We start from the raw sequence: 26,072 nt of genomic DNA, 5'->3' as shown, positions 1-26,072 counted from the left end.
TATATATATATATATATGTATATACATAAATAAATGTCAGTGGCATGTTACGTTTATGCATAGTCGTGTCGGGACACGTATGCTATACTAAGGCCTCGTTTATTTATTACTATTTTTACAAGTATACATATGTATGTAAATTATTTGGTTATTGGCTGTTCAATAGTTTCTTGTCACTTTTAAGCGTATGGGAAGCTTGACTGTGTGCCATGGTGCTGCACTGACTGGGCTGCCACTACATGAGCAGCTGCAATGTGATCAACGAGTTGTCTGTCTGGAAAACGAGCATAGCTGTTAGCCAAGGCACCAATGAAGGCATCTCCAGCGCCAGTTGTGTCCTTCACCAGCTCTTCTTCCACATTTGGAGCTGACACCAGTTTACAGTCATATGGAGCATCTTTCGAGGAACAGACAGCACCTATTTTACCAAGTGTGACGATTACAGTGTTGGCGCCCATTTCAATAAGGCGCGCCATTGTATTGAATGCATCGCTGTAATGCAGATAATCTCTCAATGTTATAATGCTATAAATATATATATGTATATTAGCATTTTATATATACCTAATGTTAATGATGGGCTCGCCCACCAAGCACCCAGCTTCTACTATGTTCACACACAAAATGGTGCACCGCTGTATCAGCTCCAGAGGGATGTTCTCCATGGCTGGAGCAGCATTCAAAATAGATATTCCCTTGAATCGACGCAATGCTTCCAACGTGCCATCAATGGGTGTCTCCAGCTGACAGATCAACACCTTGGCCTTCTCGAACAATTCGCAAGCATTGTCCACATCCTGCGGGCCGAGCATATTGTTGGCTCCCACAACGATTATGATATTATTTTCGCCATTTTGGGCGACTGCGATTTGAGCTACGCCTGTTGTGTGCCCTGGCAGTTGCTGGACATACTTCACATTTATTTTCTCAACTTCCAGCTGACGTATATAGTTGTGGCCAAAGCTATCGTCTCCCAGTTTGGCAATGAGCGCCGTCTTGGAGCCCAGGCGAGCAGCAGCTACGCATTGATTGGCGCCCTTGCCACCGAATCCAGTTTGAAATTTAGTACCATGCAAGGTTTCACCAGCATTGGGCAAACGGGGTGCGTAGCTGATGAGGTAAATGGTTTGTTATTAAATATGTTTGCATCTTATTTCATATGCATTTACCACACAAAATCTATAATGGCCGAGCCAAAAACGAGCACGTCCACCGATTCATTCATTTTGTTTTTCGCATCAATTTATTTAATATGCTTGTATATGTTTTTGCGCTAATCTTTGTTGTTATTTGATAATTGCAAACAGCTGAAGGTGTAGTCGACGACTGATATGAAGCACAAAATATATTTGCTGATTTGCGTTAAATTTATTTCGCCTCCTAAAAGCCGGCAAGAACTGAGCGTTAGAACGCTAGAGTCAAATGTGACAGCATCGAACTACCGATATTTTTATATTTCGTTTGCCGTATCGATAACAGACACGGTACATTGATGATTAATGTACCAATTAGGGTACATACACATGTACCAAATACTATCACTTACATTATCGATAACAGATAACGGCACTTGGTACGATTACAAATGCAACAATTGTCAACAACCGCTAAAAGTACATATACTAAAGGCTGATTTTCTAGAATTTGTTTAAATAATTAACTATGTCGCTACCAAGAATAACAAACGTTATAAGACTGGCTCCACGTTTAGTTGGTGAGTGTGACCAGCTGCCAATTTATTGCTTTGGATAATCTATTAGTCCCCGAGTCCAATTGTCCGGTGCAAAGTCCAAATCTGTGGCACCAACAACAGTTATAATAGTCTTTTTAAATCATGCACCATTTTATCATTGCTAGCCATGCAACCGTGCCGAAATAACAGCAGCGCTCAGGCTGCCATCGAAGTGGCTGCACAGTTCAAAACATTGGCCATCAGCTCGCCGAAACCTTTTGTATTTCATGTGGAGTTGAATCGACCCAAAAAGCTGAATGCCATCAACAGGGATATGTGGCTGTAAGAACATGCCTATACACAGGTGCATGTATTACTACAACCTTCCCCCTCCTTCTCTCTCTCTTTAGCGAGATCAGAGCCTGCTTTGAAACGCTGGCCGTCAATCCGGATTGTCGTGCCATTGTACTCTCTGCTGCCGGCAAACATTTCTGTGCCGGCATTGATCTGTCTTCCATGATGGCCTTGGGTCAGCAGCTGGCTGACTATGATGATGTGGCGCGCAAGGGCGTTGTTTTAGAGCGCACCATTAAGATATATCAGGACTCGATTACCGCCGTGGAGCTGTGCCCCAAGCCTGTTATTATGGCCGTGCATCAGGCATGCATTGGTGCTGGCGTTGATTTGATTACCGCCGCGGACATACGCTACAGCACACAGGATGCATTTTTCCAGGTGAAAGAGGTGGACATTGGCATGGCCGCCGATGTTGGCTCACTGCAACGCCTGCCCAAGGTAATTGGCAGCCAATCACTGGCACGCGAACTCTGCTTCACGGGTCGCCGATTCGAGTCCGCCGAGGCGGAGCGTTGCGGCTTGGTCAGTCGTGTATATCCGGACAAGGAGTCACTGCTGGCGGGCGCCATAGCACTGGCCGAGGAGATTGCCAGTAAGAGTCCCATAGCCGTGCAGACGACCAAGGAAAGCATGGTTTATTCCCTGGACCACACCAATCAAGAGGGACTCGATCACATTGTAAGATAGTAATGTATATCTATGTATGTATATAATATAAACTTTTCTTTCTGCTTTCAGCGTATTATCAACAAACTGAATCTTCAGTCAGAGGACTTTGCCCAGTCGGTGGCCGCGCAGCTGACCAAGGATGAGAAACCCGTGTTTGCCAAGCTTTAACGATCGAATAGTCTATAATTGATGTACGTGAACAATAATATATATGTATTCTCTGTATTACTTTATATACTCTGTACATTGAACACTTGGCGTATACGCAATATCTGCTTACAACTTAAGTAAATATCTTTAAATATATATATATACATTGATCTGCATGTGTACATATACATATGGGTTCTATAACAACTAAATTATGACTAGGAATTTTGTGGCAGTCTATTTTGGGTATGAAAATTATTTGAACAGATCCTCCAATGCACGTCGCTCCTTGACACAGCTGGCGGTCAACACCTCCACCTGACCCTTTTCATTGATCAAGACATCATCCTCGATCCGTATGCCAATGCCACGGAATTCGGCTGGCACATCGGTGCGCTTCTCATCAATGTAGATGCCCGGCTCAACAGTGAACACCATGCCCGGCTGGATGCGTGTATTGCGCGGCACATGGGGAGTATCATGGACATCCATGCCTAGATAATGGGATACATGATGCGGACAGAACTTATAGCCCTGCGTCGCCAGCTCCTTGTGGTCCGTCAGATTCTTGGGAACCAAACCGATTTCCTGCAGATATTTGCCCAATTTATAGCACGCCGTCTCGAATAGTTGATCCAAAGTCTCGCCGCCTGGCTGCATGATCAGCTCTGTAAGTGCGAAACGAAATATATTAAGCAATTATCAATGAAGTCTGTAGATATATTTAGATACCGATAATCTCCTTTTGCAGCTGTTCCATCATGTCGTAGAGCGTTCGCTGTGGCTCCGTAAATTGACCGCTGACCGGCCAAGTGCGTGTTATATCGCTCGTATAGCCGCCATATTCACAGCCTGCATCCATTAGCAGCAGCTCCTGCGGCTGCAGAATCTGTGTGTTGTTCACATAGTGTATCACGGTGGCATTTCGGCCAGCTGCCACAACTGGTGGATAGGCCAAGTAGCTGGCGCTGCGCATGCGGCATTTAAAGTCAACGGCTGCATATAGCTGATGCTCCGATTGGCCGGGACGCGTCTCAGCCATGACCTCATTAAACGCACTTGATGCTATTGAGCAGGTGCTACGCATTAGCTCCATTTCGGCAGGTGATTTGATTAGACGCATATTCTCCACGAATGTGCAAACGGGCAGCAGTTGGGTGCGTTGGTTATTGCACACTTGAAGCATTGCATCGGTGACATTCGACTGCTCCGATTGGCTCAGATCGAACCACAAATGCGGCTTCAGTTGACTGTAACGGGCAATCAAAGTTTGTTGAAATTTCTCAATGGGCAGTGCTTCCTGTACGCCAAACAGCTGTACCGCATAGTCGGGACCAGTGCGCGGGCCATCCCACAGCTCGGCATGGGGATCCTTGGGACGCATAAACAATACTGATTGCACAGTACTTGATTCGTCAATAGTCAGTAGAAGCACTGAGTCCGGCTCTAAACAGCCAGTTAGATAATAAAAGTCCGAATTTTGACGAAACACATAGGGTATCTTGCCACTCATATACTTTTTGCAAGCGGCTCCAATGACCAGCTGACGGATGGATAGATAACACGTAAATATAAAGAGTGTCTGGATAGATGACAGCCTTACCATGTGCGCTCTAGAGGTGCGTCCATTGAACTCGTTCCCAAAGCCTTCCGCATACGTTTGAATGCCTTCCATTAGCCTTATGCGTCTCGTTTGAAATTCCGCCTGCTCCACGCCGGGCACCAATTCGTGCGGCTTGATGAGATGTGGATGTGTGGCATTTGTTGGCTGGCCCAAAGCACGTAGACCATTTTTGAGTGCATCAGCCAGGCTGCGTACTTCCTGAGCAGTAATTTGAGCCTTGCACATTCGAGTGGTTGAATATGTGGAAAATTTTGGTTGGTTGCCAAGTGCGCGTAGCAGACAAAAACGTGGCAGGCGCTTTAATGCAATCATATCGTTAATAAGGCAAATTAAGCGAATCGAGTTGTATATGCGTGCGATAGGCTTATCTTTTTTTTTATAATTTTAAATACAAAATATGCACAGAATTTGTAAATCTACGACAACCTAGGAAATAGAATATCTGACAAAAACAAAAACATTTGCCGCTTCACTTCGGAGATGTCAAACGAACGATTAATCGATAAGTAACGCGATATATTAGAATACAAAATTTAAGATAATTTATTTAGTGGATACTAAGGTACAATCATTAACAAATTATGCCTCCTCAAGTAAAATGGCAGTTAGATATAATAATAAAAATGTACTTTTGGCTAATCATCCTGGTTGCATAATTTCTATACATCGATGACAAATTTTGCAAGGATTTAAAAACAAATATATCGATATAAATTTCTATAACTACACTGCCGCATAATTTTCGCTTTTAATTGTATATGAAAGTATTATTTATTTCACACATCTTACGGAAACTAACATTATGCAGAGCGCTGTGCTGCGTTTGCCGGTCGACTACGAGACGATAAGATTTAATGATTGGACCATTAGCTATGAGAAGTCACACATTTTAAAGAGTATGTGCCACTTGGGCAGCGACAAGTGCTGCGACAAGGATGATGTCAATCGATGTGAGCTCTGCCACTATCAACATACGCTCGAGCTGCCCCACCTACCAGACATGGTGTTCCACAAAAACAAGCTCGTCCTCCAGCACAAAGATGGCGCCCTGATGGAGTTCAAACCCATAGACGCACTCGCTCTGGTCGCTAATGGCAAAGAGGCAGCCGTCGAGGTGGCCTGCGCTCAGGAATGGCGAGAAACACGGTAACAGCCACTAGAAATTGGATTTCCTTTGCTCTCAAACATTCTCATTTAAACGACTTTCGCTCTTGCAGCGCCGAACAGAACATGGAGCATAAATACAAACCCTTCGACTGGACATTCACATCCACCTATCAGGGCACATTGAATGAACACTTTCGTTCGGAGGTCACAGAACAAACGCTCAACAAAATGAAACTGATGCAGCGTGAGAATATTCTCTTCTATCACGATCTCACACTATACGAGGATGAGCTGCACGATCACGGCATCTCCGCGATGAGTGTGCGCATTGTGAGTTGACGAATGTGTATACATATATACTCTGTCCCCAGAGAGTACCCAAGCATTGTCATATATTGTGTATATTTGGGCTATAGCCTGAGATTGTAACTCTATCTTATATAAAAAAAAATTATGCCTAGCTATAATACCAAATGCGAGCTTAGCTTCATCTGCCTAACTGTTTATCTCATTAGTCGCCACAGTTCCATCTATATGGCAGGCAGTCTCATCCTACTTATTTGCTTATTTGTAGATCTCTTATATCTTTATCGCTTTCTTATTTATCAGCGTGTAATGCCCTCTGGTTTCTTTGTGCTGTTGCGTCACTTTCTGCGAATCGACGATGTGCTCATACGAATGCATGATACGCGCTTCCACTATGAGATCGAGAATGATTATATACTCAAGGAGTACATACATCGTGAGGCGCCATGTTCTGAGCTGCAGGTAAGCACACACACACACACACACACACACCTGTAATATTATAGTCAACTAGCTAATACAATTTCTTTCCCTCTTTCCGCAGTCGTCCATTAGTTTTTGGACGAATCCTGATGAAATGCAAAACTTTCTGCCCGTCAAGACCAAGGAGCTGCACAAATTATATTTTAAATAGTTTAGTAATCTCTTTATTTTTCCAATTTGTTTAAAAATTACTTTTTTCTCATATCGATGCGCGGGCAACTTTGAAAATGGATTAATCAGTAGGTTCCTTGCCGCCGCAAAATTCCATGGTTAAGAATATTTAAGTTCAATTCATTTTGTTAACTAAATGAATATATATGTATATCTGTATATATATATATATAGTATACATATATATACATTTATTTATTGTGCGACATTAAGAGCGCGTCTACAACTAGTAATTGATTTAAGCGCATATAGCATACGTACACATACATATGTATATATATGTTTATAATTTTAATTTAATTTCATTTGTATTTTGCGTTTCAGGCCAAGTTAAGCGCCGCCCAGCAATGCAGTTAAGGCGCGCTTATAATCGCCCGATGTTTCCGACTGCAAAGAGATATGTAGAAATTAGTTAAAGTTATGAACTGTTTAAATCGAACTATATATATATATACATATATATATATGTTCATATTATATATATATGGGCATATCCAGCCGAAATTTTGTTTAAGTTTAAGTTGAAATTGTTTGGATGGTAAAAATTACTTTGATTTTAATTAAAATTATAAATAAAGTTGATTTTATTTTAATATATGAAAAAAGGGGCTTAATTTATATATAGACATTTACATATATACCTGATCAGTATGAACTATGTGTCTATTGACAATGAAATGAGAGTTGTAAGTCTTTGGTAAGGACTAAAGAATCGCCCTATATGTATGTACATACACATAGAGCTCTAAATCAACTTTCTTGATTACTTAAGGAATTATACTAGTCTGGCATTACGATATTTTATCCCACCATTTCTTAATAGGATATGTCCTGCTCTAGTCCTTAGTTATAGGAGCTAACTGAAGGAATTTATTTCTGATTAGTCTATTGAATTAGCTCTGACAAATCAGTTCTTAACGCTAAAAAAGAGCCATGAATTAGAGTGGGATTTGAGCCTAGTACCTCTTTTTTAGACCAACTACTTCTTATACCAGAAAAGCATATTGAAAGCTTAACAGCTACCAAACCAATTGCCCATATATCCGTGGAACTATTAAAGTCCTAACCAAAGCATAAAGCAATAGAAAGTAATTTAGAAAAAAAAGGAAATTTTGGTTTTCTTTAGCTGGAGCTGCCCATATACATAGTTCGCTAATTGGTAATACCATAAACCAAGCAGATTTATCTGAGATACATTATAGTATATGCGAATGCGAGGTTGGTTTGAAAAGTTGCCGAATTCGATAGGTTTTGGTTTAGAAATTTTGTCAGACCAGCTTCAAGTATATCATATACATATAAGTAGAGCTCTACCAGGCAACCAATACTTACATCCTAGCACCAAGTACAAGTACAAAAGGAACAACAACATGAACAATTAGGAAATGTGCAAGACGGGAGTACAAAAAGCAAAATTGAAAAAATGCAATACATTAATTAATAACTATAATTTAGATATATACATATATATACATACATATATATGTTATATAATAAATCTATGTATGTAGATAGACCTACCTCAATGGCGCTGTGCAGCGTGCGATTGTAGATGCGTTCGAACTCCTTCTTGATGGTGGCTAGATCGATCTCCGATCGACTGACAATGATGCGTATTAGAGTGTCATCATCGGTGCCAGCTCCATCCATGGCCTTGTACAAGCGGTTGGCAAAGAAGGCTGCCGGGGACTGGACGCACTCCACTGCAAGATGGAGAAGAGGGCGTTAAATCAATAGCCGAAATTTAAAGAAAGAGAGAGGAAGATAAAGAAAAAGAGGGAGAGAGCGAGGGAGAGTTACACCGACCTATGGCCATCATAGCCTCATGCAACTCATCGGACATCTCGTGCTTGATGGCCTGCTCGATGGTCTGGCCGGTCAGCTCCTTGTATTCCTCGAAGACCAGACGCAGCTGGGGGAAGCTAGCGTGGGACATGATGCGATTGAAGACCTCCTCGTCTGTGCCCAATTTGGCCTCGCCGGCTGCATATAGCTGTGAGGCCTGATCCTTGGCCAGCTCAGGGTCCACCGGCGTATTCACTGGGTCACGCACACCGGTCACAATCAGTGTGAGCAATCGTCGAAAGAATCCCGATGTCTCGCTGCACATTTGCTCGGCCAAGGGGCGACCCCATTTCTCCTCATAGGTGGCAACAATTTCCTGCATTTCCTCGTTCGTCTTGGTGCACAGAATCTCGACAAGCGTTGCCTCCTCGGTGCCGATGCCGGCCATTGCCGAGTGCAGCTGCTGACACAAATACTCCACCGGCGGCGTCATCAGTGCCACAATCACATTTTCAAATTTGCCGCCCAGCTCGCTCTTCAGATCGTCGACCAGATCTCTGTCGAATTCCGCCGCATAGGTGGCGCTAATCAGCTGGCGCTGTGCGTTGTTGCGTTTGGTCAGGATGTCGATGATTTGCTGCTCGTCTGTGCCCAGGCCACGCATAGCGCTGCGCAGCTCCTGGCTGTCACTCGCCGCATCGAACGGGCTATACGCCGTAACACAGGGCTCCGCCTACAAACATACATAAATGATGGATGAGTCAGCAATTTGTTTTTAGACCCACCCAAAAAAAAAAAGGAAGAAAAACTATGAGAATCGATTCAATCGCATACCAAATTTTCACTCACCTTGTAATCCATTTGTTAATTTATTTTCTTTTTTGTTGTGCTTGCAGTGTGTTTGCTGTGACTGCAAATAAAATGTTTCGATAAATTTTAAGTTGATTAATTGATGCAATTTAAATGCTTTGCAGCCAATTCGCTATTATTGCAAATTGGACGCAAGCTCGTTGAGTCTTAGCGGCTGTTGTTGTTGCTATTCGTTAGGTCTTAACGGCTGTTGTTGTTGCTATTCGTTAAGTCTTAGCGGGCGTTGTTGTTGCTATTCAAATGCAAGTGTGACGTAGGCTCGTTAAGTCTTAGCCGCAACTGTTGTTGCTGCTGTGCTCTGTTTTGTTAGGATATTGCATTTGTTTTTGTGTTTTTGTTTTTCTATTTCTCTTTACCTTTGCGCTGCTGCCGCTGTCTTGCACCAGTCGCTCGGCTTCACCGTTTGCTACTGACACGCAAACACAAAAGCGAAATTCTCTGCCCGTTCGTGGCGCGAAGCTTTTTTCACTGCTTTTTATAAGATAGAAAAGCTTTTAATTTCGCTTTAACTACGGCTTCGACATACAAATGGCAATGCATTTGGCTTGCTTACATAATACGCATTCCGCTCGCATGATTCATGCAGATAATTAAGATATTATATGTATATATGTATGTGTGTATGAATAGATAGTATTTTTTACTGTATGTATATTCATTTTATCTTTATTTAATCTCGTTTAGTTTAGCTTTTCTCTTAATTTTTTTGTTTTGTTTATTATACAATTCAAATACAATTTTCATCGTTTGTCTAATTCCCAACTTGTTCGTTTCATATATAATATATGTATATATAAATATAATTTGTAATTTTTTTTTTATGTAAAGAAAAGCATACATAGGTTTTGTTTGCCATTTTAATAATTTACTTTCTTATTTTTTTCTTCTTCATATAGTTTTCATCTTATTTTTTACACAGCTCGTGGGGAGAAAAGTTGGAATAGCAAACGAATTGAAATCAGTTCTAAACATATTATTAATATGTATATCAAATAAATTACAAAAAAAAGTACAAAGAATACCAAAATCAGAGCAAAACGTTTCGTCGTAGTAATATCAACTCAAAATCGTTTCAATTATGTTATGCAATCGTAATATGATTTGAATATTTTGTAGTCAAGTGTAAATTCATTTGATGAACTTTTCACTTGTAGGCGAGTTTAAGCAACGATTAGGCTTAGAGCTCGCAATTGTGGAATATGGGTGGAAATCGGTATAAAACTTGTTATTTTACTTGAGTTCCGATACACTCAAGCGTATAAATAAATATTTCATATTTATGGGGTAGGGAGAACAAATTGCATTATGATAAAGCATATAAATAAGATATTTCCCCAACATGCTTGGGCGATGCATAATAACGATTTTTTGTTTGTATCGAAACGAAACGTTTTTTTTTGTTGTTGTGTTTGTTGTTGTTGATCATTATTATAAAACTAATGCCTGGGTTAGTTGTTGTTGTTGTTGTTATTGTTGTTGCTGGTGCTTAGACCTCATCGTTCTGATTCATTTTGAGCTCATTGAGTGTCGCATTGAATCGCGACCATTCATCGCGCGATGGCAACGCCAAGTGCTCAGCCACATCATAGACATAGAGCTTGCCAGCCTCGTCCCCGATGGTGACATGGAGGCCCGATGGCGTCCAGGAGACGCGATTGAGCGCTGGCGCACCATCGACGACGATTGATGCTGTTGGTACTTCGGTATCCTGATTGAGATTCCATAAATCAAGGCGACCGCTACCATCGACAGCAGCAAATAAAGCGGGATGAACGGGCGACCAGGCGACATCCATCACATAATCCGAATTATCCTCAAATGAATACAAAGGCTTTGTGTCCTGCAAAATATATATAAATATGATCTCTCCTTCTCACTCTCTTCTTTTCTCCATATTTACCTTCAGCGACCACAGCTTGATCGTCCAATCGATTGATGAGGTCAAAAACAGATGACCAAAATCGGGCGATGATTGATTATAATGTGTCGAGATGCCCGTTATGGGACCCAAATGTCTTTCAAACACCTCATTGACGCCCGAGCGCAATCCGTGCCTTGATGCCGAATATACATAGCCATCCTCACTGCCCATGACCAGGCTGTTGATCTCGTTGGCCGGGAAGGCCATGCATGTGATTGCGATCGCCTTTGACTGGCGCTGCTGCAGCTCCAGCGTATCCTGCGGCTGCGACAACATATCCAACGACCACGAACACAATTTGCCATCCGATGATATGGAGATGACATTGTGAGCATTCTGTGTGCCAACCATTTGCAGACAGTAAACAGGATGTGTATGGGCAGCTGCACTCAATGGTGTACGCTGTATGGGCGTACGTTTCTGCACACGGTTATCCCAGAGCACAATCTGACCCGAATATGTGCCGCCGAGAATTAGATTGGGATTGAATTTGGCAAAGCAGGTGGACATCACGGCGCTCTGACAATGGAAAACATCTTCGGGCGTTTGCTTCTTGAATTTGGTGTTCCAGACCATAACGACACCGTCCGGTTCATTGGGGCTCTCCTCGTTGTTGTGATAGGAGGCAACAACCAGTTCCGGAAAGTGGGTCGACCAATCCATGCTGGTGATGCAGCGATTCTTGGACCAGCGCTCATCGTAAAAGACACGATTCAGCGAGAGACGAGCATGCGACCGTTCATCGTTGGCCTCCTCATTGTCGCCGCAGCCAATATAATCGGTGTATATGTCCACATTTTCCGAGAGAGCACGCTCAATGATACGACCTGCACGCAATACGAACCTTTGAAAATCCTCCGATAAGATGATCATTTGCTTTTGCTCCTCCGATAGTTCCTTGACTGCAATTAATCGATATGTATTTTCAAAAAATAACAACTGCTGCCATCTGCAAAAAGACGAGCTTTCAATTTAGAGATGTGCGCGCCAAAGAGAAGCTTCGTTCAATTGACGATACTTATATAGTCTTGTGCACATCTCCAATTGCAGATCTGCTCGTTGTTGTTGTTGATTAGAGTCACTCACCCTCCTTCTTCTCCTCCTGTTCCTTCTTTTGTTCGAGGGGTGTTATGGCTGGGGCCACATCCTTCACCGTGGGCAGACCGTGAGTGAGGTAGCCGGGCGGCAGCTTGGAACTAAAGCCATGATCCAGATGTGGCAGCGAGCTCTCTTCGTCATCTCCTTGGGCATCAAATGCAAGCACTGTTTAATGTATAAAACTAACACAGCTAAAGGAACATGACACTCGACAGAACAGGAACAATTCTACTTGTATTTGGATTGTTTCGTTTTCTTTATCTCTTTTTTGGTGTTAATCAGCTGCTCTTCATAATTTTTTTTTTTTTTTACATTAATTTGCATTGTTGTCTCTGTCTTGCTTGCAAAATTTGTTATTGATTTTCAACTTTATTTGAATATATTTGTTTTGGCTTTATTACAGGGCTTCTGTGTGTTAGTGTGTGTGTGTGTGTTGTGAGATTGTGAAATTGGGAGTAGAGCGAAGGGCGAAACGTTTAAGAGAGCGCACAATTGGGAATCTTCTGCATGTGCTGATCGCCTCCACACAACTGTGTGTGTGAGTGTGAGTGGGCAAGAGCGAGGAGGACGTACGAAGCTCCTCAAGTGCATGACGGAGCGAGAGACAGAGAGAGAGAGAGAGAGGGAAAGATAAACAGACAACACGCACACACGCAGGCGCTCTCGCTTTTACTTGTGTTAAATGAAGGAGTAAGTTTTTTTTTACACAAGTACAAAATTGTACAAGAGATGTGCGTGAGTGCGTACATGTGTGTGTGTTGTGTATAGATGCTGTTAGTTGTGCTATACGCTGGACACCGTACAACTTAATACACAAAGCCAATTAATAATAAAAAAATAAATAAATTAAAATATATGAATAATTGAAAAATGTACAATTTCCGTTAAACTGATACGCCGTTAATATATATGTATGTGTATTTATATAAATATATGTTTATATATATTTATGGAGTGTGGCAGCATAAGAGAAATATAATAGATACAGAGAGGGAAAGAGATAGAGAGATATAAGGAGGCATATTTGAGGTATCATTATGTATTACGTATTTGGTTTTACACTCTATGGACACTTCTTGCCTGCTTCACTAATTCGTATTATTAAATATTTAATCAATTGTATTTGCTTATTATTTTTGCTTCTCCACCCAGTTTATAAATTTTTGCACTTAAAATTATTTATTTATGCTAATTATATATTACATATATATAAATATTTCTTTTCTATTTCATTTTCATTGCGTTCGTTTAACATTTAACATAAACAGCCGATAGAGGTCGCTTTTGGTTGTGTGTGCTGTGTGTTATTGGTTAAAACACACTTAACGGTACATTTAAGAGCCGCCTACAACGCGCTTCGCTTGCTGTGCTTTGTAAAGAGAGTGAACGAGACAAACAGATCGAGAGAGAGAGAGGGCGAGAGAACGAGAGGTCTGTGTGTTTATGTATGTGTATATGTATGTATCGACAGGATCGAGTGACAGGGACAAGAAAAAAAGCGCTAGACAGTTCCCCACAGAAAGAACAAGAGTATTTTTCTCTTTAAAGGTATTTTTTAAGACTTTTTGTTAGCAAAATTTTTGTTGTTGATTAACAAAGGCTTAGTCGCACGCAATTAGCATAGATGAATGAAAATGAATTGAGGTTAAAATTGAACTTGAGTTTTGGCACATACAAAATGGAAGATCATGCATGCAGGCAGGAGTTTTATTAACTGTACAAACAGATAGAGCGAGAGGGAGAGAGAGAAAGAGGCATAGAGAGAAAACGCGAGCGTAGAGAGGGAGACAGTGTATTCAGCTCAGTGTGTTTGTGTGTGTGTGTGTGTGTCAGCCAGCGCGAAGTTTACTTTGATTTGTTTTTGGATTTAGTTAGAATTTGTTTACGTTCCTATTTTGCTTCATGTCACGATTCCCGTCACTGTTTCTCTTTTTCTTGCCTTTTGTTTGGGATGTACCTACCTGTGAATTCATCCTCCCACTCTAAACCCGGATTAAGATTGTATTCATCTTGAAGAAATATAAAGAAACAAAATATATTGTACATATACACATTTAAGTTGTTCATTTTAGTTCATTTGTTGTTGTTGTTGTTGTTGTTTTGGTTTATCTCAACTTATTTTCGAGGCTCCAAACTGGAGCCAAACCGCCCTTTAAATTGTAATTTTGAACAAAAGGCATTGGAATGATGAACAAAACGATAAAAGCAACCGATTACATGGCATATATATGTTTCGAGATGTGTTATATGATATATCTGTAGCATATAGATAAAACATAAATCATGATACGATTTCAATAATTTAAAAAAAAAACACATTAAAAATTTAAATACAATTAGCACACAAGTCGACCGAGAGCGGCGACATTTATAAATTATAATACAATGTTAAGTTTGACAACTGTTATAAATACTAAAATTCAAATATACTATATATATTAATCATATATATGTATGTATATATAGAGTATATTATTATATAGTACATGATATTTTCTTTGTGCTTTTACATGCATACGTGTTCGTTGTGTGTGTGTGTGTGTGTGTGTGTGTGTGTGTATGTGTATGTGGGCGTGGCTTACATTTTGTGTGTAGACTTAAGCTTAGTTAATCAATTATTATTTTGTTGATATGTATGTATAAATGAATATATAGATACACTCGATACTTGGGCTGAAAAATTTGTTGACTATACATATATAAATTTATAATCAGGCAGATCTCTTCTAATAAAATTATAAGATCCTCGTAAAGTAGTCAAACTTGTATACTGTATAACGTTGTAAAGTTATACCTGGTATAACAGTATAACACTTTAATAACATATTGCATAATACTTTAAATATTATACCATATACCAGTTAAAGTGATATATATTGTACAAGCTTAACTTTTGGATTGTATGACATACTTTACGCTGTTTGGTTGCTTAAATATTCCGCTGTATGACAGTTGAAATGTACTGTATAACAGTGAGAGTTTTGAACTGCACAGCAGTTAAAACATACTGTACAACAGTTGAAATATTCAAGTGTATAACAGTTAGTCATTCACTGTATAACAGTTGGAACATACTACGCGCTTTTATATGCAAAATAATAACGGAAAGCTAAATATTCTTTGCTTCCTACTTAAAAGAAAAAAAAAACATGTTTATGTATAAAATAATATAGAATCATAATAATAAAAATAATTAAATAGAAAACTTAAGAAATTTCAGCTACTTAAACAAATTAAAAACGAAAAAAAAAACTTATAAATTGGGTGGAGTTGAACAATTTGATTCGTTAAGATCGATATATATATATATGGAATATATATATCTATATATAATGCTGATACAAACTGAAACTTTATAGTTTTTATGTTCTCTACTAAAGTAGTTAAATATATAGAATATAAATCGCAATAAAATGCAAATAGTTTAAACATAATTAAATGGATATAGTGGAGGGGGAATAGCAAAAGCAAAATTTAAATAAATAATTAAATATATATTAAGTTCTGTTTAGTATATGTTTAACAGGCACTATGGATAGATCTACTACATAAACACACACAAAATAACTAACGAGAGCTAAGAGAGAGATAGATATACAATATGTATTTAAACAGAACGAGTAAGCTACAAAGAGCGAGCGAGCAAGAGAGAGATATACATAGAGAGAGAGAGAGAAAAGTCGTTGGTATGCTATATAGATAGGAATTTTTTCATTTTTTCGTTTTATAATATTTTTGGATAGTTTACATAGAGAAAAGTCAACAACTACTCACCATAATAATCCGTTGCATGAGCTGCAGTTTTTTTTTTTGTTATAGTTATTTTTATATTTTATTGTTTTATTTTTTGCGTGCGTACCAAGGAACAGATAAAAAAGTTGGAAGAAAAATGTAAATAGACAAATTATTAATATCAAATTGCGCTCAAAACAAATTGCCTAAAATACAAATACAAAAACAAAAAATATTTAGCGTATGCAATAAAAAAAAAACTATACAAATTTATATGAAGAGTAATGTGTATAAACGAGAGACAGAGAGAGAGAGAGAGAGAGAGAGAGATAGACAGAGCGAGTGTATAGTGTATATATCTAAATATTTTGTATGTGTACATAACTAGCATATCTGTTATAGGCAGAAATAGGAGGTTACCATTATGTATTGTGTGCTGTGGTCTAAATTGTTTATTTGGCTGCTTAAGACTATGTTTAATACCTTTACGTGGACGCCACCAATCCTCCATATATCCTGACAGAGGCGATGAGTGGCAAGAAAGAACTGTATTTGTTATTGAATTTCACTTAAATGTTAAATGCTTGCTTGCTCTCTATATCTTAAATATATATATATATATATATGTATTTATGTATATATATCTACTATATGTATATACATATATATAGAGGAAAGCTATCTGAATCGAGTATTTGAAGCGCAATACAAGTAATGGGAAAAGGATATTCGTAGGTAGGGTTTACAGGCGTCGCACATAGCGAATACATACTGTAGTTTCGGCACAGGCATACAGACAACTTTTCAGTTAGACAAACATATAGATAATAACTAACAAATCAAATCAACAAACAAAAAAAAAAAAAACTTGTAGAAAACAAACTATGGAAAGTGTTTACACAGGAGCTATACAAATATATATATATATACTTTTTGATATACATATATATATTTCTATATATGGTATAAGACATTGTTATGGATATTAAATACTAGCTAGCATGGTTAATAATTGGTAAACATATATAGTGTATATAGGGTATACATATCATACCGTCACGTTCATGTCCGCCGGTGCTTGTGGTCTGTGTTTGTTTCGTATAGACGAGCGTCTCCTTTGGTGGAATGTTTGTGGCCTGCACATTGTATACGCTTAGATTCAAAGGTTGCTTCTTGCCGGCGCTAGAATAGAACAGAATAACAATTAGATTATATTGAAGGATTTTATATATAATACAATATAGAAGCAGCTGCATTTAATATATACCCTTGTCCATTCACATTGGCCTGCAAGCTAACGTCGGGCGTTTGTGTGTTGGAATTATCCGAGGTTAGCGAATTGGCTGATGACAGCGAGGACAGCACCTCCGAAACGGGCGCAACGCCTAGCGACGAAAGCATCTCATCTAGATCTCTGCAAGCAAATTGTATAATTGAGATTTATATATTTTCGAATACTATATTTTATATGTATATGGGTTAACTGACTTGCGTTGATCCTTGTCGATGCCGGTGCCGGTGCCAATGCGTCCGGCTGCCTCTTCCATGTCTTTGATCTCCTTTTCACGGCGCCGGCGATCCTTCTCCTCGCGCAGTGCGGCCAATTTGGCCTTTTTGCGCTCCAGCTCAGCCTTTCGATCCATTTTTGAGGTGTGGCAACGCTCGACACTTTGCACAGCTGCTGCTCTTCGATTAGGAGTTGGGGGTGGGCGAGTTTTTCAGGCGAATCCGGTGCTACAACAACAACAACTACAACTACAGCAAGTGCAGTTCGAAAGCTGCGGCACAAAAGAAACAAAAATTTATAGAAAAAGCCAAACTATGAATCAGTTGTAAGCAATATTGGTAAGCGCAGCTGGCTTTGATGATGTCACCACTAACAGCAACAAGAACAACAACATTAACTGCCCAAAAGTTAACTCTGCCTGCGTGTGAGTGTGCAAATTGTACTGCAGCCAATATAACTTCCAACGCACACACACACACACAAGCACCCACTCACACACAAAAAAAATCAATACTCAAAGATGAGCAGCAGCAGTGGCAGCATTTGCTGTGGCAGCGACAGCGCTGTCGCCGTTGTGACGTCGTTTTCCACTTTTTCGCTGCTGTGCCCATTTTTCTTTTCACAGCCATCGCATAAAATAATACATCACAGCACACAGTAGTTGGACTCAACACTCTTTTTTAATAACGCACCTTGAAATGTTGTTTGCAAACTAATTAGTATATATTCCAATTGTAATTAATATAACATTTTATTCCAATTGAAAATGCGACTGCAATGTTTTGCGAATAGGTCTAGTGTGACCGCAATGGGCAATGAAAAATTACTAAATAATCGATGCACAAAAAATACTGCACTTTATTTTAGTTGGCTGAATAGTGTGGCAGCACTTTTCTCAATAGTTTAATTTGCGTAATTATTGCATGTTTAGAATTTAAATTATGCAAGCGAAGGTGCTAAAATATTTACTTAAGTTATTAACCTTTATTTATACATACAAATAGTTTCAATACATATAAAATACATGTATGCGTTCAATAATGTAAATGGCAGCAACTAAGAACATGCCCATATTTTATGCTGGCAGTGCCTGTGAGAGCGCGCCTAATTTAAAAAAAATAACTGGTACATATTATTTTAGTTAGCAACGCGCGTAAATTCAAATATACATTTGTTAAAAGCTATTGAATACATGCATAAATTTGTTGTTGGCTTTCGGAAAAGAAAATGTTGTTGGTTTGTTAAACTATCAAACTGACATTAATTAATACTCAAGACATTTGGTCGTCAAGTGAAATCGTAAGAATGGAAATAGAAAGCTAAACGAGAGAACTTGTTGGCATTGTCATTGTCATTTTCAATGCGATTGTCATTCAATGCAACATAACGGGACAATCGTTTGCAATTGGCATATTAAGTGACCCTTTTTATATACATGTATGTATATGTATGAATGTATGTATGTATGCAATTAACTGCTAATTGTGTTTAGCTGACCTGATGGCAACAAATGCCATGTGAAAGAGAGTTAATAGCTCTAGCTCTACCTTATGGCACCCACACACACACGAACACACATACACATACTCTGACTTTGACATAGTTGGCGGTTCGTTCACTTTTGACTGGCAGCACGCCCTGCCTTTTAATTCGTTTATATTATTTGTGTTTTTCTTTAGCTTTTTATTCATATGCATATTTATTCGATATTTTGGTTATCTCTGATCCTCTTCCTCTTCATCAATTAGCTTGATATTTGGGTTGGCGCATCTTGATTTTGTAAAAGCAACAAAGAGAAGAAACAACCAAAAAACTGGATGGCCTATAAATTGCATATGCATCGATTTCGTAACTCCCTTTAAAAATTAACTCATCTGTGTGAATCGCCAAAGCTGATGATGGCCAATACCCTGTACCAGAGATGGATAAAATCGGGTATGCTGTGTAGTTTTTATCTAGATTAAATATGTTTAGCTAAAGCTCTAAAAACTCCATTAAAATTAATTTATTTCTGTGATGGGAAATACCCTGTAAAAGCTAAATCATCGTAGATGATATGAAAAGTCTAACGAAAATTGATGAAAACCGATTCATTATAATGTTAAGCAGCTTGATTTTCCGATTGGGTCAACTATGATCAGTGTGTTTGGGATGATTCGAAGCTGTAGGGTATCTGGTAGTCGTTCTTTTGATGTCCTGTAAGCAAACATGTATTTTGGGAGCAAAATGAATGTTGAAGCTTTTTCTTTTTCTCTTAAAACAAACATAAAGAAAACCTTGAATTACAAAATCTTACCAAGTTGCAACCTGATAATGATACCGATAATGATAATGCTAATAATGATGATAATGTTGATGATAATGCTGCTGTTGCTCATGATAAATCAGCGCATCTGTCTGTGGTTACAGCAACAAAGTGATTTAACAGTTGTTTTTTAGATAATTGCAAAAGCTGTTTGTATGTATGTATGTATGTATATTTGTATAACTGTCTATGTCTGTCTGTCGCTATAGGGAAACGCTTTATAATGATAGATATACATAGATATCTACAATTCGATACGCGCATAATTTGCAATTAAATTGCTCACTTAAAATTGTTTGTTGTTGTTGCTTTTTCTTCTTAGAAGTCGCTGGAAGTTGCCAGACTGCCATTTTGTTGTTGGTGTCTTTATTTTTTTTTCGTTTTGCTGTTTTTGAACGAGAGTAAAAGTTATGTATGTTTGTGTGTGGGTTTTTATTATTTTAAATTAACTTTAACTAGTTGCTAACTGCTTTATAGGTTGGGTTAGCCTGTTTTTCATTTTGATTTTGTTTTCGTTTTTGTTTTTGAACATACTCGCGCTGTTTTGCCGGCCTGTCCAAGGACAACGGGTTTCGTGTTGTTGTCTTTTCGGGGCATTGCGTGTGCGTCACATTTAGCATATAATCGCATTTACATACACATACAGTGTATAAATGTATGCGTATTTGTGTACATATATTATGCATATTTCGTTAATCATCAGATACATTTATCAGCATGGCTGGCCACACATGCATTCACACATGCATACATACATACATACATACATGTAGTTCTCGCCATTTTGGTTTCCTGCTTCAAGGCGAATTTGTCCTGGCATCTGGCAAGGCTGGCCATGTAAGAGAAAGGCTGCAGTGTAATTTGCTTATTTATAAAGTGTGCCCACTTGTGCATGCAGAAACAGAAGCAAATACACATACACACATGTGTACACATACATATGTATGTCTATATGTATGTATGTGTATAGCTGCACTTTTGTTATGGCTGCGATTTGAAAGGTTTTGTGACTTTTGTCTTCCAATTGCGTCTGCCTTTTGTCGTCGCTGTTGTTATTTTTGGTTATTTTGTACTTTTTTATTGCTGTAAATTGTCGAAGCATTTGCATGCGCGTCGTTAACCCGGCGAAGTTTCGGCTAAAGCGTTGGCGCATATGAATTTTGTTATTTGTTTTTGTTAGCTCTTTGATTTTTATTTTCTCATCAGGCACATACAAATTGAATATATGTACGTGCAAACATACAGATACGCTCATGTACATATGTACAGACAAACATCTGTAAGTATGTATGTACATACATATGTATTTACTTGCTTCATTACAGCTTTGCTTTGCCTTTGCCTTACCTTGCCTTTCTTCGCTGTGTCGCTTTGCGCGAACTGCGCTGCCGCCGCCATCTTCCAGGCTATGGCTTAGCGCCTGCGCCCAAGCATCATCGTCGCCAACGTTGCGACGCCAACGGCGCTGCTGGCGTCGCCGCATTGCCGCGTTTGCCGTTGCGCTGTTACCGGTAAAAAAGTCTTGAAAAGTGCGCCTCTTTGGCGTTCCGTTGTTAGTTTAAGTTTAACCATCGCACGCTTAAGTCGCGATTTAGTTGGTCGCAGAGAAGAAAACAGAATTTTTTCCAACTCTTGCTTAAAGGAGCACATATCGTACTATTTTTTTTTTTATGTAAATCTAGTTGTAAATCAAAGATACAAAATGAAATTATTTTTATGTGCCATTGCTGTGATGCTTTGTGTGGCGGCGACAAGTGAGTGACAAAATATGCATTAATTTTATTTAACCACAAAAAAAAATCATATAAAATAAATAAGTTAAAATCTCGTATTGGCAACTTTGTGCTAATCAGTTTGGCATTGGCTACGCATGTGTATGTGCGTGTGTGTGTGTGTGCTTATGCTTGTCTGTGTGCATTGATGTACGCAGCTGCGCTCGCTACAGCCATTAGCTGGTGTCCGTTAGCTAACGGTATATGCAGGCTTTGCAATCGATTAGCCACATACACACACACAGACATACGCACACGTATTGCATTGCGTTCTTTTATATGCCATGGGTCGACCCTGTCTGACATTTCAGTTGCCATTTGCATGGGCGTGTGGGTGTGTGTGTGTGTGTGTGAGAGAAGCAGATAGCAGTGTGGGGAGGGGTGGGGGAGCGCGAAACGGGTAAACGATAAACCGGCTGGCGCTGGAATGAAAAACTGGAACTGGAACTGGCAACTGATCAAACTGTTAACTGGAACTGGGACTGGGACTGGGACTGGCCGTGCGCTTATGCAACCGCAAACAGGAAAAATGAGATAAAAAAAGAAAAAAAAATATGTATATATGAAAGAAAAAAAGCCAAATTGATCAATCGATCAGTTATTTATTGATTTGATTTTTCCAAGCGTTACACTTTTCCCAAACAGGAAACCGAGGTCTGGGTGAAAGCAAGGCAATAAGTTTAATGAACTCTCTTTCTCTTTCTCTCTCTCTCCATTTCTCTGCGCAGTCGCCGCTGTCGACTTTGAGTGCCCCAAACCCACTGGCCAATTCGCCGACGAAGAGCAATGCGACAAATATTATGAATGCGTGGACGGTGTGGCCAAAGCAAAACTTTGCCCCGATGGCCTTGTCTTCGATCCATTGAATCGCAAGATCAACAAATGCGATCAGCCCTTCAATGTGGACTGCGAGGATCGCACGCTCTTGCGTAAGTAAATCCCCCAAGTACCCAATAAAAACTATGTTATTTTTTATGTCTATATCTAAAATCGATGTTTATCTATTTGAATTCCTATAGAGGAGCCCAAGTCCACTAAGTATTGTCCGCGCAAAAATGGTTTCTTTGCTCATCCGGAGCCGAATATTTGCAACATCTTTTACAACTGCATTGAGGGCGATGCTTTGGAAATGAAGTGTACCGTTGGCCTGCACTTCGACGAGTATTCCGGCACCTGTGTCTGGCCGGATACGGCCAAGCGTGAGGGCTGCGATGATCCAGAGAGTGAGTGCTGAATTCTTGAAAGTCCAAAGACAAGCAAAACTAACTCATTGATCCTTGATTTCCGATCTCTCCCTTTTTTCTTTCATCTCTTCTCACATTTGTAGAAAAAACTGAGAGCGGCTTCTCGTGCCCCAAGAATCAGCCAAAAATGGATGCGAACGGCCAGGTTGTCGCCCATCCCAAATATCCCCATCCCACCGATTGCCAAAAGTTCTATGTCTGCCTGGGCGGCGTGGATCCCAGAGATTTGGGCTGCCAGCTGGGCGAGGTCTACAACGACGTGACTGAGATGTGCGATGCGCCCGAAAATGTGCCCGGCTGCGAGGACTGGTACAAGGATACCAGTGACGATGACGACGGCACCAACAAGAAGCCTTCGTCCAGGAGCTGAGCTTCAACCCATTCCCTGATATCATAAAAAAAAAAAAATACAAGAAGAAACAACAAAACAAAACAAAATACCATATACGCCCATTCTTGCGCGCGTCTAAGGCACACACACACACACATTAAGTTAGACTTGGACGGACTGTCAGGACGGCGGAAGGACGCGCGTGTTAGTCAGCTAAACTAAAAGTCGTTGCTAGCCTCTTTATGAAGCGTTACTCTCAACTAGTTACTTTTGACTCGCTACTCGTTACTTTTGACTAGATACTCGTTACTCTCTCGACTCGCTATTCGTGACTTTTGACTCGTTACTCGTTGTACTCGTTACCTTAATCGTTACTTTCGATAAGCTACTCGTTAATTTCGACTCGCTATCTGTTCTTCTTTCCCCTATGCACAAACACACACACTTTCTCACTCTCTCTCTCTTTTGTTTCCTCCTTCTCTTTCATATACTGTATTTCCACTTTCTGTACTCTTTAACTGATCTATCGTTGTGTACATATTTCCTCTTTGTTTAAACACAAAAAGAAAAAAGAATTACAAAAAACAAGAATAATAAAAAATAATAAACTTTTTCTATACACTATCTGCACTCTTTTACATTCTTTTCTACAACCTTCTTTTTCTCTACTATCGACTATCGTATATATCTATCGAGCACATACTATAATTATTTCCTTCTTAACTTTCAGCTGCCTAATTTCGATTTTCTTTTGAATAATGTCTCATTTCTACTTAATCTATTTTAATCTTTGGCCTTTCATCTTATATATACCACCTTGGACCTTTGATTATTAATTGTTCTTTCATCTTTGCTCTTTCATCTTTGATTTTTTATCATCACTTAAACTCGTATTTCCTTTACTTCCTTCATCTATGGCTGAGCTTTTTATAAAAGTCTTTTAATATTTCAATTCCTATCTCTCTCTTTCATAAGCTATTCTGATATTTCTTTTTCTCTTCCAAACGAATCCTTACTTTTCTATTTTCTTATTATCTATTTTATTTCTTATCAATAATTTTCAAGCAAAATTATAATAAATAATTTTCTTGAAGCCTTCCTGAACACTCATGATATAATTACATCTAATATTACTTAAAATTTATATGCATATGTATATAATATTTACTATATATACATATACTATATATAAATACTTTCAGTATTTGCTCTTTGTGCTATCTTTAATTATTCACTAATTTTTCTGTTGTCTCAGAGATATATGTATATTTCCTTAACTCTCCTCTTTTCTCTCTCTCTCTATCTATATTTGCCTCTCTCTCTCTCTCTCTCTCTCTCTCTCTCTATGTCACTCTCTCTCTCTAAATTCTGTTGCTACTTACTTGATATCAGTCTTATTTCTCAACTTTTCTCTATATGTATTTATTTTTCTGGAAAAGAGAGAGAGAGAGAGAGAGAGAGCGATTTTGTCTCATCTCTCTCTCACTGTCTCTTTATTTGTTTATCTCAATATATCGCTACTAATATTGATATATGTATCTCGATCTTTTTAAAAGTCTCTATCTCTTCCGGCTTGTTCTCTCTCCGGCTTTCTCTCTAATTTTTCTTCATTTATTTCTCTCTATTCCTTATATTTTTATCTTCCTACCTGTCTCTCTATCTCTTTTTCTTTCTATCCCAAACATTCCATTGCTCTGGCTCTCTCTTTCTCTCTCTCTCTCTCTCTCTCTCTCTCTCGCTCTGTGTGTGCTGTTCCCTACTATATTTCTTTTATATGCCCTTATTTTCTTTCCACCTTTCTCTTTCTCTGCTGCCCCATTTTCGATTGTAAATCCCTTTCCCGATCACAGATCAATCGTAATATTTACAACAATATCTATGACAGCAACAACAACAACAACATCAACAAACAAAACAGTTCATTTACATTTGCCAACTCATTCGATTAAATAACAAGACTTGAAATAATGCCAATTGTTTTTTTTTTTTGTTTTGCCTTTATTTATTGGTTTGTTATTTTCCCTACTATTGGCTATCTTGCAAATGCTGAAGATGTATTGGGTATACATACATACATACATACATACTTACATATTTATATACATACATATGTGCAAATTATGAACAAATCGAGGGCAAGTCGATATAATAATAAATCCACAATTCGCTAGCTCAATCTATTCGCATCTTATTATGAAATTGATATTCCATTCCCTTCCCCTTGCTCAGGCCCTCCTCCTTCCTCTTCCCTGCTCCTCCTCCTCCTGCCCTACTCTTGCTGCCATGCAAGCTGAGCACACCTTATTAACCCTTTGTCAACAGCAACATAATAACCGTTAATTGCACTAACGGGCACTAACGGGTTAACACTGGGAAAATGCATTCAAAGGTCTACTGACTTTTGAATATCCTTACTTAAATGTGAAGTAAATAAATATGTATAATTATATACGAAAGTGTGTGTGTATGTAACTGAGAAGAAATATGTGGCTGTATATGCCCTTTATAAATATCTGGCTTACACATACATATACACATACAGCATACAGTCAACAGCTCTGCCTGTCAATCAAAGTGCACATACATACATACATACATACAGCGGTGGTCATAAAATAACAGTAAACTTAATGATTCTCTCAACACATAATAATTACTATTATTATTATTTACTTATTAGATAAAATACATAATAATTAAATAATAATAATACATGACAATCTGAATATTCGTTTAAAATTATTCTCAAAATATTTACTTTGTTGCCTACTGTACTTGGAAGACCGCTGCTGTAAGTCTGCATGGGCAAACACGACAATGTAACTGTTATGCTCGGCACCTAAACCGAAGTGCAGCGCACTAAGTTATGTTACGCAATTCTCGCTGGCCACACAGACAGCAACACCAACAGCAACAGCAACACCAAAACCAACAACAACAGCAGCAACGGCAAACAGTGTTGCAATAG

The 26,072-nt window shown here is 38.9% G+C and overlaps 7 protein-coding genes across 36 annotated transcripts; 3 read left to right on the top strand and 4 right to left on the bottom strand.

Moving 5' to 3' along the window:
* Window positions 1–47: 47 nt before the first annotated feature.
* On the bottom strand, window positions 48–1,357 carry LOC108656281 (ribokinase). Its single transcript, XM_018108302.3, has 3 exons — window positions 1,170–1,357; window positions 565–1,110; window positions 48–492 (listed from the first exon to the last, which is right to left on the bottom strand). The coding sequence occupies exons 1-3, from the start codon at window positions 1,223–1,225 to the stop codon at window positions 180–182; spliced, it is 915 nt and encodes a 304-aa protein (XP_017963791.1). The 5' UTR covers window positions 1,226–1,357; the 3' UTR covers window positions 48–179.
* Window positions 1,358–1,542: 185 nt separating this feature from the next.
* On the top strand, window positions 1,543–3,024 carry LOC108656263 (delta(3,5)-Delta(2,4)-dienoyl-CoA isomerase, mitochondrial). Of its 2 annotated transcripts, none has more exons than XM_018108280.3 (4): window positions 1,543–1,714; window positions 1,858–2,014; window positions 2,083–2,707; window positions 2,768–3,024. In XM_018108280.3, exons 1-4 carry the CDS (start codon window positions 1,663–1,665, stop codon window positions 2,864–2,866), a joined length of 933 nt encoding a protein of 310 aa, XP_017963769.1. In that variant the 5' UTR covers window positions 1,543–1,662; the 3' UTR covers window positions 2,867–3,024. The 2 variants fall into 2 exon arrangements, with proteins under 2 accessions (XP_017963769.1, XP_089120955.1); XM_089264829.1 differs by having other exon boundaries at window positions 1,550–1,714; window positions 1,789–2,014.
* LOC108656256 (xaa-Pro aminopeptidase 3) lies at window positions 2,905–5,025 on the bottom strand. The gene is made up of 3 exons (XM_018108272.3): window positions 4,452–5,025; window positions 3,581–4,391; window positions 2,905–3,516 (listed from the first exon to the last, which is right to left on the bottom strand). The coding sequence occupies exons 1-3, from the start codon at window positions 4,782–4,784 to the stop codon at window positions 3,104–3,106; spliced, it is 1,557 nt and encodes a 518-aa protein (XP_017963761.1). The 5' UTR covers window positions 4,785–5,025; the 3' UTR covers window positions 2,905–3,103.
* A 132-nt stretch (window positions 5,026–5,157) lies between these two features.
* LOC108656266 (TIP41-like protein) lies at window positions 5,158–7,126 on the top strand. Of its 2 annotated transcripts, XM_018108284.3 has the most exons (5): window positions 5,158–5,618; window positions 5,690–5,909; window positions 6,189–6,347; window positions 6,430–6,518; window positions 6,864–7,126. In XM_018108284.3, coding segments are annotated over exons 1-5 (813 nt in total). In that variant the 5' UTR covers window positions 5,158–5,274; the 3' UTR covers window positions 6,865–7,126. The 2 variants fall into 2 exon arrangements, with proteins under 2 accessions (XP_017963773.1, XP_017963774.1); XM_018108285.3 differs by lacking the exon at window positions 6,864–7,126 and having other exon boundaries at window positions 6,430–6,519.
* Window positions 6,557–9,854, bottom strand: AnxB10 (Annexin B10). The gene is made up of 5 exons (XM_018108278.3): window positions 9,551–9,854; window positions 9,174–9,234; window positions 8,346–9,057; window positions 8,061–8,242; window positions 6,557–6,926 (listed from the first exon to the last, which is right to left on the bottom strand). The coding sequence occupies exons 2-5, from the start codon at window positions 9,183–9,185 to the stop codon at window positions 6,870–6,872; spliced, it is 963 nt and encodes a 320-aa protein (XP_017963767.1). The 5' UTR covers window positions 9,186–9,234; window positions 9,551–9,854; the 3' UTR covers window positions 6,557–6,869.
* Window positions 9,855–9,997: 143 nt separating this feature from the next.
* Window positions 9,998–18,302, bottom strand: LOC108656247 (cytoplasmic dynein 1 intermediate chain). Of its 28 annotated transcripts, none has more exons than XM_089264807.1 (10): window positions 18,145–18,302; window positions 17,434–17,723; window positions 17,213–17,359; window positions 17,000–17,127; window positions 16,366–16,491; window positions 15,988–16,008; window positions 14,175–14,222; window positions 12,202–12,378; window positions 11,095–12,017; window positions 9,998–11,034 (listed from the first exon to the last, which is right to left on the bottom strand). In XM_089264807.1, the coding sequence occupies exons 2-10, from the start codon at window positions 17,586–17,588 to the stop codon at window positions 10,681–10,683; spliced, it is 2,079 nt and encodes a 692-aa protein (XP_089120933.1). In that variant the 5' UTR covers window positions 17,589–17,723; window positions 18,145–18,302; the 3' UTR covers window positions 9,998–10,680. The 28 variants fall into 28 exon arrangements, with proteins under 28 accessions (XP_089120933.1, XP_089120934.1, XP_089120935.1 ...); XM_089264808.1 differs by having other exon boundaries at window positions 12,202–12,357; XM_089264809.1 differs by having other exon boundaries at window positions 12,202–12,354.
* Window positions 18,303–21,290: 2,988 nt separating this feature from the next.
* Window positions 21,291–23,728, top strand: obst-A (obstructor-A). The gene is made up of 4 exons (XM_018108286.3): window positions 21,291–21,511; window positions 22,258–22,458; window positions 22,549–22,752; window positions 22,857–23,728. The coding sequence occupies exons 1-4, from the start codon at window positions 21,460–21,462 to the stop codon at window positions 23,141–23,143; spliced, it is 744 nt and encodes a 247-aa protein (XP_017963775.1). The 5' UTR covers window positions 21,291–21,459; the 3' UTR covers window positions 23,144–23,728.
* The last annotated feature ends 2,344 nt before the right edge of the window (window positions 23,729–26,072 follow it).

Source organism: Drosophila navojoa, chromosome X (assembly GCF_054131105.1).
Source record: "Drosophila navojoa isolate 15081-1374.11 chromosome X, UAZ_NAV_1.0, whole genome shotgun sequence".
Classification (NCBI taxonomy): Eukaryota; Metazoa; Arthropoda; class Insecta; order Diptera; family Drosophilidae; genus Drosophila; species Drosophila navojoa.
This window is presented reverse-complemented; position numbering and strand designations above follow the sequence as displayed.

Excerpts from the sequence above, each read along its gene's own strand:
- LOC108656281 (XM_018108302.3), bottom strand. The coding sequence starts at position 1,225 with ATGAATGAATCGGTGGACGTGCTCGTTTTTGGCTCGGCCATTATAGAT. Across the intron at positions 1,111-1,169 it reads GCCATTATAGATTTTGTGTG|CTACGCACCCCGTTTGCCCA; the intron begins GTAAATGCATAT and ends TTACCTCATCAG. Across the intron at positions 493-564 it reads GAGCCCATCATTAACATTAG|CGATGCATTCAATACAATGG; the intron begins GTATATATAAAA and ends TCTGCATTACAG.
- LOC108656263 (XM_089264829.1), top strand. The coding sequence starts at position 1,663 with ATGTCGCTACCAAGAATAACAAACGTTATAAGACTGGCTCCACGTTTA. Across the intron at positions 1,715-1,788 it reads ACTGGCTCCACGTTTAGTTG|TCCAAATCTGTGGCACCAAC; the intron begins GTGAGTGTGACC and ends TCCGGTGCAAAG. Across the intron at positions 2,015-2,082 it reads ATCAACAGGGATATGTGGCT|CGAGATCAGAGCCTGCTTTG; the intron begins GTAAGAACATGC and ends CTCTCTCTTTAG.
- LOC108656256 (XM_018108272.3), bottom strand. The coding sequence starts at position 4,784 with ATGATTGCATTAAAGCGCCTGCCACGTTTTTGTCTGCTACGCGCACTT. Across the intron at positions 4,392-4,451 it reads GCACCTCTAGAGCGCACATG|CTGGTCATTGGAGCCGCTTG; the intron begins GTAAGGCTGTCA and ends TCCATCCGTCAG. Across the intron at positions 3,517-3,580 it reads GCTGCAAAAGGAGATTATCG|AGCTGATCATGCAGCCAGGC; the intron begins GTATCTAAATAT and ends TCGCACTTACAG.
- LOC108656266 (XM_018108284.3), top strand. The coding sequence starts at position 5,275 with ATGCAGAGCGCTGTGCTGCGTTTGCCGGTCGACTACGAGACGATAAGA. Across the intron at positions 5,619-5,689 it reads CAGGAATGGCGAGAAACACG|CGCCGAACAGAACATGGAGC; the intron begins GTAACAGCCACT and ends TCGCTCTTGCAG. Across the intron at positions 5,910-6,188 it reads CCGCGATGAGTGTGCGCATT|CGTGTAATGCCCTCTGGTTT; the intron begins GTGAGTTGACGA and ends CTTATTTATCAG.
- AnxB10 (XM_018108278.3), bottom strand. Across the intron at positions 8,243-8,345 it reads TGAGGCTATGATGGCCATAG|TGGAGTGCGTCCAGTCCCCG; the intron begins GTCGGTGTAACT and ends TCCATCTTGCAG. Across the intron at positions 6,927-8,060 it reads CGCTGCACAGCGCCATTGAG|TCGGAAACATCGGGCGATTA; the intron begins GTAGGTCTATCT and ends ATCTCTTTGCAG.
- LOC108656247 (XM_089264807.1), bottom strand. The coding sequence starts at position 17,588 with ATGGATCGAAAGGCTGAGCTGGAGCGCAAAAAGGCCAAATTGGCCGCA. Across the intron at positions 17,360-17,433 it reads ATCGACAAGGATCAACGCAA|AGATCTAGATGAGATGCTTT; the intron begins GTCAGTTAACCC and ends ATTTGCTTGCAG. Across the intron at positions 16,009-16,365 it reads ACAGCACACAATACATAATG|CTCATGCAACGGATTATTAT; the intron begins GTAACCTCCTAT and ends AAAAAACTGCAG.
- obst-A (XM_018108286.3), top strand. The coding sequence starts at position 21,460 with ATGAAATTATTTTTATGTGCCATTGCTGTGATGCTTTGTGTGGCGGCG. Across the intron at positions 22,459-22,548 it reads CGAGGATCGCACGCTCTTGC|AGGAGCCCAAGTCCACTAAG; the intron begins GTAAGTAAATCC and ends GAATTCCTATAG. Across the intron at positions 22,753-22,856 it reads GGGCTGCGATGATCCAGAGA|AAAAAACTGAGAGCGGCTTC; the intron begins GTGAGTGCTGAA and ends TCACATTTGTAG.